The sequence below is a fragment of the Lottia gigantea genome (genome assembly GCF_000327385.1).
Source record: "Lottia gigantea unplaced genomic scaffold LOTGIsca_50, whole genome shotgun sequence".
Taxonomy (NCBI): domain Eukaryota; kingdom Metazoa; phylum Mollusca; class Gastropoda; family Lottiidae; genus Lottia; species Lottia gigantea.
In genome coordinates this window covers 1240480-1256714 of record NW_008709716.1, presented here as the reverse complement: position 1 = coordinate 1256714, position 16235 = coordinate 1240480, and the positions used below count along the sequence as shown (strand labels likewise).

Sequence of the window (16235 nt, the reverse complement as noted above, 5' to 3'; positions counted from 1 at the left end):
TAATCTTACATCAAATTGTGTTAAATTTCAAGATTTGTGTTAAATCAGATGGAAACAAGCTGCTACAATATGAAAATTCTGAACATACCTCCTACTCTAATGATAGCAGTAGCACGATCAACACCAGTAGGATCTGATCCTGTACATGTGTAGGTTCCAGCATCTTCAGGTTGAATATTAGGTATAACTAGTACACCATTCTGATCTATAGCTTTAAGTGGTAACCCTGATCCATTCATTGTCCAGGATAAAACATAAGTAGCCTAAAATAATTAACACAAAATCTGTTTACTAACTGCAGAGGTCATTCATTTGGGAGTCTCTGTGTTGAAATTTACACTAACAATATTTCTAAGAAATAAATAAAGTAAGTTTAAAACTGACCTCATCACTGTATGATACAGCTCTACATACAAATCTTACAGATGTTCCTACATCAACATCAATTTCTGTTGGTGATTCAATGATAATTCTTATAGGCTGTTCTGGTCCTATAACAATACGGTAATATATTAATTATATCAACTGTTATTCAACAATGTCTTCTTGTAAATCTGTATAAAGTTTTTACATATATCTTTACATCTGATCCAGACAGGTGCATCAGACTTTTAATTTTGGTAAACTCACAATTTATGTTTTTGTGATCTAGAAGACTAGCAGACTCTAAATAACCTGCTTTTTAAGTAATGGAACTACATGTACATAATGAAAACTTTTTATCTTTATCCAATGTAACTGTAAATTGTGACATAAGTACATACTTGTAACAGTCAGTTGAACATTAGCTCTAGTACTACCATATTGGTTAGAAGCTGTACAGACATAGCGACCTTCATCAGAATACTGTATATCATTTAATATCAGCTCATATCTCTGTGTTCTAGCATTACCAGATAATGGTCTACCATCATTTCTACTCCATACCACATTAAATGGTCCTCTACCCTGTACATTACATTGGAACATGACAGTGGCACCCACATTTTCTGAGACACGAATTGGTGAAACAGTAACTCTTGGTCTGTAATCAACTACAATAAAATACCGAACAATATCAACTTTTTATCCAAAAAGAGAGAAAATGTATATGTTTTACAATGTCCAGATATAATGGTTCGTATGCATTTTTAGTGTGAAAAATCTTATCGTTCATGTCATTAAATTATTAGATAATCTATGATAAAAATATCCAATTGTAAAAAATATTGTCTGCTCTATGAAACCAATGGCCTTCAAATGAAAATAATTTACCTTCTTCACGTTGACAGGAACCACCAACTTCTCTTGGGTTACCAACGTAACCTGGTGCACATCTATAATTTAATAGCAGATATCATTATTATATCAGCTAATAAATTATTTTAAGTCCTAATTAAAGGGGACCACTGTCCTAAAGGTACTTATATCATAATCAAACTGAATAAATTGATGGCTTGTTTTATATCAATCAACTTTTATTGCCATTTGACCGAGAAAAAAAAATTGAATATTGAAACACTTACTCTCCACAATCACGTCCTGTATATCCTACACGACATCTATCACAAATAACTTCAAAACCAGGATCTAATCGACATGTTGGTGAAAATCTGAAAAAATAACATATATATTCCATCAGTAAATATGTGAAATTCATAAGACCAAAAATCTATAATAAATTCACAAAGTTTTAAAGTTTTAATTTTTTTTAGTTTCTGCAGTAAATAATAATGGTAATTGTACATCACAAGATATTAATGTACAAACAAACAAACTACATTATAGAGGAAGGCATTATATATATAAGATGTGAGATTTTCAAGCAGATACAATATTGAACCAATATTGTACAAGATGTTCTTAAGGAAAATAGGATGAAAAAAGATGGGTAATGAAACATACTCTAACAAGCCTTCAGTAACTTGCAACAAACAACCTAAATATCCAAAAAATAGGCCAAGTTTTAAACCTAGGACTCCAATAGTAGTTCCTACCAGCTTTGTATCTCTTTTGAACAATGATGTACATGATGAAAATAATTCTAAAATCTTACACAATGACTCTTCCTTGTGTAACAGACAAAATAATGGAAATTAAAATAAATCCAAAATAATATCTTTCATCCATTTTCCAATGAAATAATCATTGTATTAAATGTTTCATTCGCATACTAAAACATCTTAACTCAGACACAATAATCCACCAGTCTTTCTATAATTTGCTTCATAAACACATTCCAAGAATTATCATAATTGGTATAAACTGAGCGTCACATTTAAATTTACATAATCAAGTCATCAAGCATCAGCCAACTAACATTAGAAATATATTTTCCCATGAAAAAAAAAACCATCCACTCCACTGTTGAAGATTAACATTTGAACTAGAGAAAATAATCAAAGTAAAGAAGGAGTCTGGATTGTGAAGTAATCTAACTGGTATTTCAGGGTCAGATTAGTTAAATGTTATATAATCATAAGTTGAAAATGTCAGATAGAATAACTGTTGCTTTCTACAACAACTAGTCCTACCATAACCCAAATAGTTGACTGTTAACATCACAATATACATACAATTATTCATTTAAAGTTATATGTTATATATAACCCATCCCTCCCACATAGTTCTCAGATATTTCCATCTATCATTAAGTAGGAAATAGGTTTTATATAGGCCAATGTCAAACTTCGTTATTTTGTTACTAAGTAAACAATTTGGGCCTGTAAAATTTTTACTTTGTCAGAATTATAGAAATTTTGATATAGGATTTCTTGATACATAATCTATACCGCCTAATCACAACTGGCTGATTTTCTGTGGTGCAAAAAAATTATCGTTTTCACTAAAATAAGAATTTAGCTAAAAACTACTTTTCAAAGGATAGTAAATTTTGTATGCGAATCAAATTTTGTGGGAGTCACATCAGAAAACCATTAGTTTTAGTGGAATTGCAGTAACCATAGCTATCAGTGTCCCTGATAAGCATAAAACATTTAGAAATCCTCTACAATCCCTTAACATCTAATAGGGCCTACTAAACATATCAAATAGGGCAAAAAAAAAAAAAAAAAAAAAAAACTTCATTACAAAGACAGCTCTTCAATCAATACTTTTCTCATATCAAATTATCAAACAATATAGAATGCAGTTTTCATAAAAAAGCAACATATCAGTGCCTTTGATCTTTTGAAATTGAAGTTTTAAAGGGACGACATATTCCTGTCAACCAAATAGTGTAAAGAATGATTCTTTCCCATTACAACACCATTTATTATACTGTCAAAATAATGATATATTATCTAATAAGTTATTACTGATACTGGCAAAAATTAACTACACAACATAAAATAGCACAAGATAATACTGCTTCTAACATTTATTAACTGTCATTTCACATACTCCTACAGGCAGTATTATCATTTGTATTCCCTTCATAATGTGAATCAATGAGTTAATAAGGTCATATATAGTATATCTATATATCTATATATTCTATGCTACTTTATCTATGACTATGTCTGTATGTCATATAAACAGTGCACAGCATAATCTTGCAGTTAAAACTTTTAAGAATTCTGATTCATCCAATTCTGTGATCCATCACAGATAAAAGTTATCTTCTGTTGTCTCAAATCTAGCTTACACATAGAAGCTTTTGAAGTCAAAATTTGCACAAAACTGTTGTGTCCCTATCAATCAATAAATGGAGGTCATTTTTGGACTAAAGAGACAGGAACAAATAGAATAACCTGAACATATTTGGTAAATTTGGTCAATTGTTTGAAATGCTCTAAGTAAGATATAAGTGTTTATAGTTATTGTTTCCTAAAGAGAGGAAATAACTTTGATTTAAGAAATGTAGGAAATACAATAGTGGGTGAATATGAAAGGATATCATTTTATGAATGAGATGAAGAAGGTTGAATGAAAGTGTTGGGTTGTTAAGAAGTATCTTGTAATTATCAAGGTTAAACAAGTCGATTTGATACATTCTAGTTGTTGATCAATCCATATTCTTATCAGCTTTCACTAAAAACTACCATCAGGGACAAGAATAGAATATTGGTCTGTGATATCAAGGATTAGATCATGTAAAAGCTTTATATATAAATACCTAGAGGTCAAGGTTGAAAGTTAACACATCATGTGGTTGGTTGATTGGTGACTTCCGAACGTTTGGGATTCATGGAATCAACTGGACATTCAATAAAACAAGTTGGAAAAGAGTTCAGAATAGCAGAGAAGGAAATAGATGACCATGACAGGCTTTAGAGGTCCTCGATAATATTTATCCAAATTTGCATGTAAATGGACAAATTTGAGCCCAATAAGGTGCAGAAAAGTATGAAGTAAATATCTCTTCATTTTTGATTTTGTCTTGTGACTAAATGTGTACTCATTATTATCCACAGAATAGACTGGTCAATATCAATCATTGGCTTGTAATATAATGAAATTTTTAAATAGAATGAAAGACTGGGGTCATTTGATGTATATTGAAGAATATTTAGGCAGAAGAGTTTCGGATGACATTACTTACAAATATTTTGGTTTACAAGCAAGTTTGCATGCATGATAACTAAAGCTAAATAACATGAATAAATGACAGTAAACATGCAAAAGCCATAGTAGTTCAATTTCCAATTACTATAAAATTAAGAATTGTGCATTTGTAATTCATATTTTTTGTGAGTTATAAAATAGAAATAAATGAAATGCCAAGCCTTATTCTAATGAGTTATGAGTTGGTTGGATTTGGTATTTGCAATTGATTGTCTTTTGCACATAGAAATATTTCATATAATATCTAAACATTTGTGAAGTCATTACTCAAAAACCTGTTTTTAAACACAGCCTGAATATGTGTGAAACATAAATGAATTGAACTTACTGATTGGAATCTACTGTAAGTGGGCAGGCACATCTTCTACAATCATTGGGTGTTCCAGCTGTAGGATCACCATAGTAACCATCAATACATCGCTCACATCTATCTCCTTCAGTATTATCTCGACAATTCTACAAAAAACCAGCTTATCATTACTTATCTTCCATAGTGGTAAGAAACTGAGGGATACTGTCACAAGAACAATGTCCTGAAACCAATCTGCACAGAGGTCATGAGAATATTTTTTCTAGAAACAGAAAATAAACTTACCAAACATTTTCCAGAGTTGGGGTCACAGGAAGTAGCATGACCATTACAGTTACATCTTACACATCTTCCTATAGCTGATCCTGAATCCTGTACTCTTAAATATCCTGCAGCACATTCCTGTTCAAAAAATCAAATGGTATGTGTAAAGTGTTTTAATCATAAGAAATATAGCTTGAGAAAAAATGTCAAATATTACAAACAAATTGTAAAGCAAATAAAATATATTCCAAACAATCTTTTACTCCATTAAACATACAGTGATCACATTAAATAATGGAACACAATTCTATGGTATACTATTCTTGAGTTTTATTGTACACGACGTTTCAACAATTTACAATGTGATCTTCAGGTGAAATGAGAAAATATAAAAGTTATTTATTACCTGACAAGATAATCCAGTATAGCCTTCTGGACATGTGCAAGATTCTACTTCTGGTGCACGACGTCTGCCGTTTGGTCCTGGTACAGCAATTTCCATTGATAAATCTCGTAGAGTGATACTGTCCATCATGGAATGGTGTGTAGCTCTTATTAACATACCATCTATTTTAGCTAACATAGCCAGGAATGAACCTCGACTTGGTGTTGATCCATCTAACATACGGAAACTTTCCTAAAAGATTTAGGTTTATATTGCATTAGTCCCCAGCAAATAGGCATTAGTCTTTTCTAAACAGAACATGTACATTCATGAAAAAACTGTAAATCAATTCATACTATTCAAATTTTGTTATTGAAATATCTTTTTTCATAGCAAAGTTCTGTATGCTTTCATACTACATCTGTTGTATACCCAATTTCTTCACTACTGTGATTCCTATGTGATACCTCAAAACTGAAGATAATATAGAATTGTACTGATAAATAAATAAACCCTATGCTAAATAACCTTACCTCTCGTAATAAGATGTCATATGTATTGGTCTCTTGTGGATTTGGTGAAGGATTCAATAATAAGTATATTCTTTGGTTGTTGCTCTGAAGTTAAAATTCAGTGAATAAAAAATGTCACAAAATTTCATTGATATGTGGAACATTGAGGACATCATAATATCTTTACATAAATGATAATACATACACAAATTGCTTTATTAATATTCTATATGTTTATATGAGGATTCTTAAATGATATCTAAAATTTATTTGATGTAGAACTTTCAGCAATAAGCAATCTTTTGCAGATCAGAAACTTACAATAATTTCTAAATCAACATCCATATATTTCTGTCCTGAATCAGCAGCAGTATTATATTCTAATGTGAACTTCAATCTTCCACCATATGATGTTACCTGAAAATACATCCATTCGTAAAATCTTCTCAAATCTGTGCTCAAAACTAGATATAATTTGATATGGCGAACAGGTTGACCCAAGGTACTCAATTCAACAAAAATTTGATAGTGGTTCAAGAAGGAACAAGTCCTCAATAAGACAGGTCAGACATCCAAAGTTTAGACATGAAAATACCAGATCTGTATAAGACGAAAACTTTTGGAGTGAAAGAAACAAACATCAAAGACAACCAGAAACCAATTAACCAATGGAATTAAGACCATAACAAAACAAACAAACGTTTTTCTCCGATTTCTCCACCACCAAATTTGTTAAAAAAAACAATCCCCAAAGCAACTTACAAGCCATGAAATAATCAACACCTAATATGTTAATATTCTTACCCTAATCTAAGTCTGCTTGAATTGAAATAAGACAAAAAATTGAGTTGCAATTGAGATAGGGACATTCAAAAAATACAAAAAAAAAATACATACATTTTTTAAATTTTATACAGAAGACCTTTATCTGGCCTAAAGCAGTCAAGAGTCAAGTATTTCTCAAATAATCTGATAATATTATACTTATAGTAAGATCTGAGGTCTATTTGAAGTATATGTTTTTCAAAATAGCTGAAGAGAGAAACCGGATAAAACTCCTCATCAATATGATATGGGCTTACTTAAATATGACCTTCCAAAGATTTAAATCATAATTACCTTGTCACCGCGGAACCTTGGGGGTACTTGAATAAAAAGACTTTCTCTTTCTCTCTGTACACTAGCAAAGTTGTTAAAAGTAATTTGGTTTCTGGAGCCGTCCACTGTAAAACCATCTTTAATCATGCGACTTAATCTTCTATTGGTTAAACCAAAATTATGAGATCCATCATTAGGGAATGTTGGTGTTATCTACAATATACATTATCAAAATTAACTTGGATCTCAGTTGATATTTTGCAATATTTCCATCTAGACATTAAATCCATAAATATTAATATTCTACACATTCATCTGAGAACAAATTATATTGTGTGTGTTTTTAACAAATATCCAAAAAATGGACAACTATAATGAAATTCAAGAATTAACGACATCTAAAAAGTAATGATATAGGCCATTCACTGTTTCAGTGAAAAAGAAGAGGGATGATTTTTAGATCAATTTTTTTTCTTACTTTAGGTTTTTCATTAGTCAATGTGAATAACAAGGCAATATTACTTACCACATCTCTATAATATGAGGAGCTAGTACATTGATTAGTTATACCCATACAATTACAGGCTAAACAACCCTCTTTATTCGATCTATCTAGGAAGAAATGTCCTGCTTTACATGATCCACATCTTAATCCTTGTACATTAGTCTAAAATAAATAATTTCACTTTTAAATTCACATAAATTTGGAAAGGGCCAACTTTATACCAATGTTTAAACCTTTTTTCCTTTAAGAGAGGAACCTACACAGACACCAATCAAAATTGCTACCAAATTGATGTTTCCCACTTCTTTCTTTTCTGTAGTATATACAGAGACAATATCTAGAGAGCAGTATGTTGGCAAAGGATCATTTTTTAACTGTTGGAAGGAGATTAGTAAATAATTTTACCAGTAAAGTAATCTTACCCTACACAAACACTGTCGAGTATTGGCGTCACATTGAGCATTAGGTATAGTTCCTCTAGGATCACAGTCACATTGTATAGCTATAAAATGAAGAAAGTACTATCATTACATACTAACTATTAGAAAAATATTTAACATAGATACCTTTATAATAAATAAATAAACAGTATCTCACAAGTCTTTTTTGAAGATGACATACATGTAACAGTAATTCTGTCCAACTTATGATCTTTATCTAATACAAATTCTGTTACTTACTTGACTTTCTACAAGAATCACCAGGTTGTAGAGGATTTCCTTCGAAGCCTTGTACACAACTAAAGTATAGAACAACAAACAAGATGAGTTGAAGTTGTTACATAGATATATTTTATCAAAAAATGCTTTGTTTTAGATTATAGGGCAAAAAATGTTATAATGTATTAGTTTTCAAGAAAAGTTCATACATAAGTTTAATTTTTGAATGGTCAAATAAACAACAACAAACCTTTCACATCGACGTCCAGTATGACCAGGTGGACAAGCAGTGCATGTTACTTGACCATCAGTATCTAAGATACATGTTGGACTGAATTGGTTAGGATATTCTGTGAGTGGACATGGACATTTCTGACAATCATTGATAGTACCACGACTAGCATCGCCATAGTAACCAGCTTGACATCTTTCACAACTATCACCTTCTGTATTGTGTTGACAGTTCTGAAACCATAGTAGTAAAATAATTCAAATATGTAATTTCGAACTACATTTTAAGTTTCATTTCTGTATTGAAACTTTACATAAACTAACCACCACTACTTCTTTATTTTACAATCTCTCAACAAAGAAATCTGTTTCAAACCTACCCTACAAACACCAGATTCTGGGTCACATTCATTAGAATGGCCATTACACTGACATCTGCCACACAAACCAAGATACAGACCACTACCAGTTCTAGTGTAACCAGTATCACAGTCCTGTAATATAGAAATTTACACTTAACATACCCATGATGATGAAAGGACAATGATGTGATATAATGGTGGATTCCATAGGCAATTCCCTATTTACTGCTAATTCTTGATTTGTCATCCAAAAAAGGTAATACGGTATTGATTGTGGGATGTTACAAAGATATTTATTTATTTAATATAAATAAAGTAATTACCTCACAAGACAAGCCTTTGTAACCTCTAGGACAAGCACATTCCTCTACAGCCCAGGCTCTATCTTGTCCTGTCTGTCTATTCTCAGCTACATCCAGAGTAACATCACTTAATCTGTAAAAATCCACCAGATATTGAGACACAGATTATTTCACAGGCGTCATTAAGTCACCTTTTAAGGTCAAAAAAAATATTACTTCTAGAAGTATGTTTATATCAACTATATGAATCATGTATTTGGAATGGTAAACTTTTTCAGAATTTTCATCAAATTGTCTACCACTGACAATAATCAACAAGACTTACGCCACTTCATCTGTTTCCTCAGTGTATGATGCTCTGATCAATATAGCATCTAAATCAGCCAAGGCCATCAATAAAAATTCTCGGGTAGCTGGCTGACCATCCATACGGAACCAGTTTTGCTACAAATAAATACATACATTTAATGTTTGGTATATATATTGCTTTATACCATGCTTTATTCAGAGTTTTCTGGGCAAAATAAACATAAGAGTTAGAGTCCTACAAATAATAATCCTTATATTACATTAACAGTGTATGTGTTTTCTTTGGTGCAAGAAATGAAATTCCAATTATTTAGTTTAGAAAATTTACCTCAAATAATGAAATCTGGAATGGTTCTTGAGAATTAGCTGGAACTTGTCTATCAGTTTTGTAGATTAAGTCAATATCATTTCCCTATAAAAAAAAAATAATTTGAATATTGCATCACACACAAAAAGTAATGTACAGAATATAAAAGTTTGGTCAAAATGTTAACAATTGTTTTACTGTCTGGTTTTAAAACCCTAGATAACTTTATCTTAATTCAACTTCATCATGGTTACAGAGACAGGTTTTCTTAAAAAAAATAAAGCCTGATCCAACATACCTTAATTTCAACAATAGGTTGTTCAATACTAATAGGACTGTTGTCAATACCAGGTCGATACCGTAAAGTAAATCTTAAATAACCACCATAGGCAGATACCTGACATAATAATACATACAGTTAGTCAATAATAGTAATTTTATTTACCAATGATTAAAATCTTACAAATCAATTATGACTCTTCAATTTCATATCCAGATATAAACAGTTTTACCTTATCTCCAAGGAATCTAGATGGTAAACTCCAGTAGTAGATTTCTTTAGGTTGATTCTGGAAGCCACGGTATACTAATTCTCTATCATTAGAATTAATAGTAAAACCATCTCTAATAGTTGTTCTTTGTAACATATCAGATAATGTAACTCCCATTCTATCATTGTTAAATGATACACCAATCTGAAAATATGTTGAAAATAAATACACATCAAACTATGTTATCCAATATAATATGTCCATTACCATGCATTCAATTCATTTACAGAACATTCCAAATGTGAATAATTATGTGCTTATAAATGAATCCAAAATGTCTGACCATTATTCATTACAACTACAGAAGTATTACTGTACAATTAAATCAGTGACTATAAGGCTAATATAAAACACAAATTAACATACCTGAGCTCTGTTCTGTAAAGTACTGGTACAGAATTCTGTTACACCCATACAGAAACAAGCTAAACAACCATAAGGATAGTCTGATGATAGATAGTATGATTGTGCTTTACACTGATCACACAGTTGACCTTGTACATTAGCCTGTAATACAGAGACACAGTTTGAGTATCTCCATTGTAAACATGATTTCAAAATTCAAGACCTTTGTTAGATATATCAGACTTAATAAACATGTTCAACAAAGAAATTCATCATCTTTGATTCCCTTTTCTATAAAAATTTGAAAGTATATTTGATTAGTTTGGTCAGACATGAATTGATCTGGTTGTATCTCATGATTTTACCATAATAGTTGTGCCAGGTGTCACGCACACAAAGCAGATCATGATTACTCTCTTCAAAACACCTGATGGTACTTCTCTTTCGTAGAATCCACTACTATACAACTTTTAATTCTTTTGGATAAGATTTTTGATGGATGAAATTGTCTTGCTTGTATAGATTTTTATAGTGATGTCTAGAACAGGATTATTATAATTACAACAATATTATACAAACCCTGCAAGTACATGTTCCAGTAAGAGGATTAGGAGTAGGAGATAAACTTCCTCTAGGATCACATCTTTCAGTCACTGTAATATAACATCAATATATCATTAAATACAACATCTTCAAACCCAACAGTGTCACAAGATATAGGAATATAGTTCACAAAACACAGTCCTTAAATCAGGCATTTACAAATGAAATTAATTACCATTAACAAACTAATGAAAGAATTGCCCCAACCCAACCCAACCATTTACGTTCCTGATTTTTAAAGTTAAAGATTGAGAGAGTTTTTTATTTGGATATCGAAGTTGTAAAGAAATAAATAAAGCAATCTCACCATCTACTTGAACACATCTATCACCAACAACTCTAGGATTTCCTTCAAAACCTTCAGCACATCGTTCACATTGTCTACCTTCATAACCATCAGGACAGTTAGTACAGGTTATTAACCCATCGTTATCTAATACACAAGTACTGCTGAACCTACAAATATACAATATAATTTATATCTCAACCTTATAACATACACAAGTAGTACTAAACCTACAAATATATCATATAATTTATATCTCAACCTTATAACATACACAAGTACTACTGAACCTACAAATATACAATATAATTTATATCTCAACCTTATAACATACACAAGTACTACTGAACCTACAAATATACAATATAATTTATATCTCAACCTTATAACATACACAAGTACTACTGAACCTACAAATATACAATATAATTTATATCTCAACCTTATAACATACACAAGTAGTACTAAACCTACAAATATATCATATAATTTATATCTCAACCTTATAACATACACAAGTACTACTGAACCTACAAATATACAATATAATTTATATCTCAACCTTATAACATAAACAAGAACTACTGAACCTACAAATATACAATATAATTTATATCTCAACCTTATAACATACACAAGTACTACTGAACCTACAAATATACAATACAATTTATATCTCAACCTTATAACATATACAAGTACTACTAAACCTACAAATATAGAAAATAATTTATATCTCAACCTTATAACATATACAAGTACTACTGAACCTACAAATATACAATATAATTTATATCTCAACCTTATAACATACACACACCTTATCAGTATAACTCCAGTGAATCAATAGTATAGTGCTTAAATTACTACCAGTTTAAATCATTTCTATTGCCCAAAATAGGCATAATTTGCTCACAATACTTACTGATTAGATTTTACTGTTAATGGACATGGACAAGCTTGACAATCATTAGGGGTACCTCTTCTTGGATTACCAGCATAGCCTTCCAAACACAGATCACAGTAGGGGCCTGTAGTATAGTCTCTACAATTCTACAAAAGATAATATATTTATTTGATTTCAAGATTTTGGCAATACCTTTTTTTATAGTTCAAAAAAATTTTACAGGCAAATATTTTAATCATTAAGTAGCCACAATTATCAGGTATGCTACCTTTAATACCACTACAATCTAATTAACACTTACCCTACATACACCACTTAATGGATCACAATCATTAGAATGGCCATTACAATTACATGGTACACATTCACCTAAATATCTACCTCTATTAACTCGATAGAAACCTGCTGCACATTGCTGAAATAGTCACAATATAATATACTTAACATACCCTTTAGTTTATATCTATTGATGTGACATGATTCATTCAATAGAAAACAACACTCTACTTTGTGTTACTGATGCTTTCCAGGAAATAACCACCAGTGCTGAAGGCTGAAGCAAGATTCTGTATCATTTCTGTATTTTGTAGCTAAATTTTTTTCTAAGAGACTATCTGATATTTTAGAAGACACCAATATAAGAGAAGAGTCAAAATGTCATAGTCATATTTAGAAAGATAAACTGTAACAATGATCTTACCTCACAAGACAGACCAGTATAACCTGTAGGACAACTACAATCTTCAACTCTAACAGCTTTACCAAATCCTCTTTCTTGTTGAGTTGTAGAGGACAATAAAACATTACTGATTCTGTAATAATAAAATACAAATAGGTTGGAACATTGCTTACTGAATAATAATTCCATTTCTTAACTATTCGTGAAGTGTGGGGATTTAAGCAAATAATCAACAGTGAGTGTTTTTCATCTCACCAAACTCTTTAATTCAACCAGTTTTTGTAGACCGTGATGGTAGACCTACAGATACTTATCTGGCTTCTGGTAAGTCGTTTAGTCTATAAAAACAACCGAATGCCCAGAAATGTCTTTCCATACTTTGTATCAGTTTCAGTTACTCTTTGATGGATTTTAAGACCCAAACAACTTCTTGATAATCAGAAAGTTCTGCGTGGACCTTCCTTACCTGGTTGATGTTTGTCTAGTATCGTAAGTTGCTCTTATTAATATACTGGTAACATTTTCTAAGACCATCATCAAGTCTTCTCGAGAAGCATATTCCGAGATTAATGTATCCCCTCTTCTTGAAGTTTCACTTCTATCCCAACTAGACTAAAATATCAAGTATCACTTATACTATTTCAACCCTATTATATTACAAAATATTATATTAAATGTGATCAAAGCTTCATTAAAAACAACAAATTTACAATTTCGATATCAAGGGACTGACTCTTATTATATTCCCTTCAGACATACAAATAAATCAATTACTTCTCTTTAACGATCTTTTAAACAAACTTGTTAATGATATTTTTAAAGCTATCTAAATAATATGAAGTAACATACCTCAGTTAATGGTATATCAACAGTAAATTGTGAATCAGGTCTGGCTTGTTGTCGACTTCTATGGTATAAGGTAATACCATTACCCTACATACAAATAAAAATACATGTATTATGTTTACTATAATTTTTCATAACATATTTTTTGTGGAAAAATCTCATCCCTGAGAGCTGTATCTCATTAGGATATGTTACAAATATAAACTCAAACATCAATAATTTCTCCTAATAATTTGTTTTGATTAAAGGATTAACTTTCATTAAAGGATAACATTTAATTAAAAAGAAATTCAAAGTAAGACTTACAGATATAATGACATCAGGATCTGAAGTAAGGTCACCAGATCTAAAACCTTGTACATCATAATATACTCTATAGGTTAAATCACCTCCATAACTAGTAATCTATAAAACATCCAAATATTTCATCAACATCAATATAGGATCAAGATAAATATTACCACATGCAAGATATATATTATATATATATATATATATATATATATATAAGTAAAATACAAGAGCTAATTAGTACATCACATAACAAAAGCCACTTGAACTAAACAAAAATTTCTTCTTGAATATAATCTAGTCCAGGAGGAAATTGTCACAACACTCATTAACAATTGGTTGAAATGATTGTTCTAAGAGTACCATATAAATACATGAAGCTCAACCTTAAGAAGAGGTTAATTAAACCTTACCCTATTGCCAAGATATTGTTTGGGTAGTTTCCAGTAATAACTGTCACCGCGAAGCACTTGTTGGAAATCTTGAACAGAGAATTCTCGTGTTGATGGTATGAATGTAATAAAACCTTCTTCAACTGGAAACAAATCACCTTTTCTTACCAGTTCTAATTTATTACCTAATGATATCTACAAATATAATATAATTATTAAAATAAGGGATGACATCTCTCAACACAATTCAAAAATTTAATTCAAATGTCAAAATAGTTGTTTATTTTGATTTTGAACGTATAGCCTGGGGTCAATCCTAACACGCTATGGCAAAGCATGTGGCTATGTATTTTGCTCTGAAGATAGATCTCGATGAAATACATGATATTACCTTAGTGTTATAAAGTCCACTACTGAAACATTGTTCAGTTTGTCCAAAACAGAAACATCGAATACATTCAGCCTCACTCTTAGCATCAGAATTATATCTTGGTGGTTTACAAATACCAGATTGACGTCTGACAATTATAATGGCGTCTGGTACAGCAAATATACTGCCTTTATTATTGATAGCTTCACAAGTGTAGGCACCAGAATCATCAGGTACAACACCAGTAATAGTCAATGATCCACGACCATCAATACTAGTTGATGTTACTCTATCACCAGATGGTATATGACCCCAGTTTAATCTCCATACAATCAGTGGAGTAGGTACACCAACAGCTTCACAGAAAATACTAAATTCACCACCAACTTCAACCTCAACATCTGGTCGTGGAGGTTTACGGATCGTTGGAGCAGCTAAAATAGGATTTGAACAATGTGAAATACAACATATGAATTACTGCTTTCAAAATAACTTACATTTCACAGCAATTCTGCAAACGTGAGTAACAACAAACTATCTAATTTAAAAGCAAAATCCTTGCAAAACTACCGGTAGATAAATATAATGGCTACTTACTGCAACCGATTTCATCCGATCTATCTTGGCAATCTAATTCTCCATCACATTGATAACTGGCAGGTATACATTGATCTCCAGATAGACAGTGATATTCATCAGCTCGACATGGATCACCAGGACTTCTTGTGGCTACAATAGATATCAATATAGATACAATTAATACATACATCTTATTATCTTGTATCATATTATCTAACTCAATATTAGTACCACAAGTAATAGTATCACTGGACATCTGTTTTCAGGATGTTGAATTACTGTACAAGTTCTAATAAACATCAATATTCATACTTTTTTTTTCTACAATTCTAGAAAAAAGTTCTGTCTTGATGGCACATTTTCTTAAATCACACCAAAATGATTATGTAAAAAGATTATAATTTAGCACTTCAATCTATTCAATCAGCCCCTGTGATATAAATGATACATGATCATTTAGATAAGTACGGTAGCAGTAAATCTAACACATATTGAATGTATCAATTTGGTGAGCATGTGTTTTAGTTGTCATGTGTACAACAGATATCTAAGGTAAAATGAATCTTATATAAAAGCTACCATTTAATTAGTATCAGA

At 30.9% G+C, this 16235-nt stretch overlaps 2 protein-coding genes across 2 annotated transcripts; both read right to left on the bottom strand.

Annotated features, from left to right (window-relative positions):
* Nucleotides 1-62: 62 nt before the first annotated feature.
* LOTGIDRAFT_125398 (hypothetical protein) lies at nt 63-489 on the bottom strand (the record flags this gene model as incomplete). Its single annotated transcript, XM_009062278.1, has 2 exons — nt 63-263; nt 385-489. Coding segments are annotated over 2 exons (306 nt in total), but the record flags the coding sequence as incomplete, so codon positions are not given.
* A 688-nt stretch (nt 490-1177) lies between these two features.
* Nucleotides 1178-15374, bottom strand: LOTGIDRAFT_125410 (hypothetical protein; the record flags this gene model as incomplete). The annotated part of the gene is made up of 29 exons (XM_009062277.1): nt 1178-1316; nt 1506-1592; nt 4874-5001; nt 5141-5257; nt 5526-5756; nt 6038-6121; nt 6338-6433; nt 7136-7327; nt 7641-7781; nt 8042-8121; nt 8300-8358; nt 8529-8743; nt 8890-9003; nt 9195-9306; nt 9499-9617; nt 9811-9894; nt 10088-10186; nt 10302-10484; nt 10707-10847; nt 11265-11338; nt 11596-11744; nt 12500-12627; nt 12783-12896; nt 13182-13293; nt 13627-13772; nt 14010-14093; nt 14313-14411; nt 14711-14852; nt 15013-15374. Coding segments are annotated over 29 exons (3831 nt in total), but the record flags the coding sequence as incomplete, so codon positions are not given.
* Between the last annotated feature and the right edge of the window lie 861 nt (nt 15375-16235).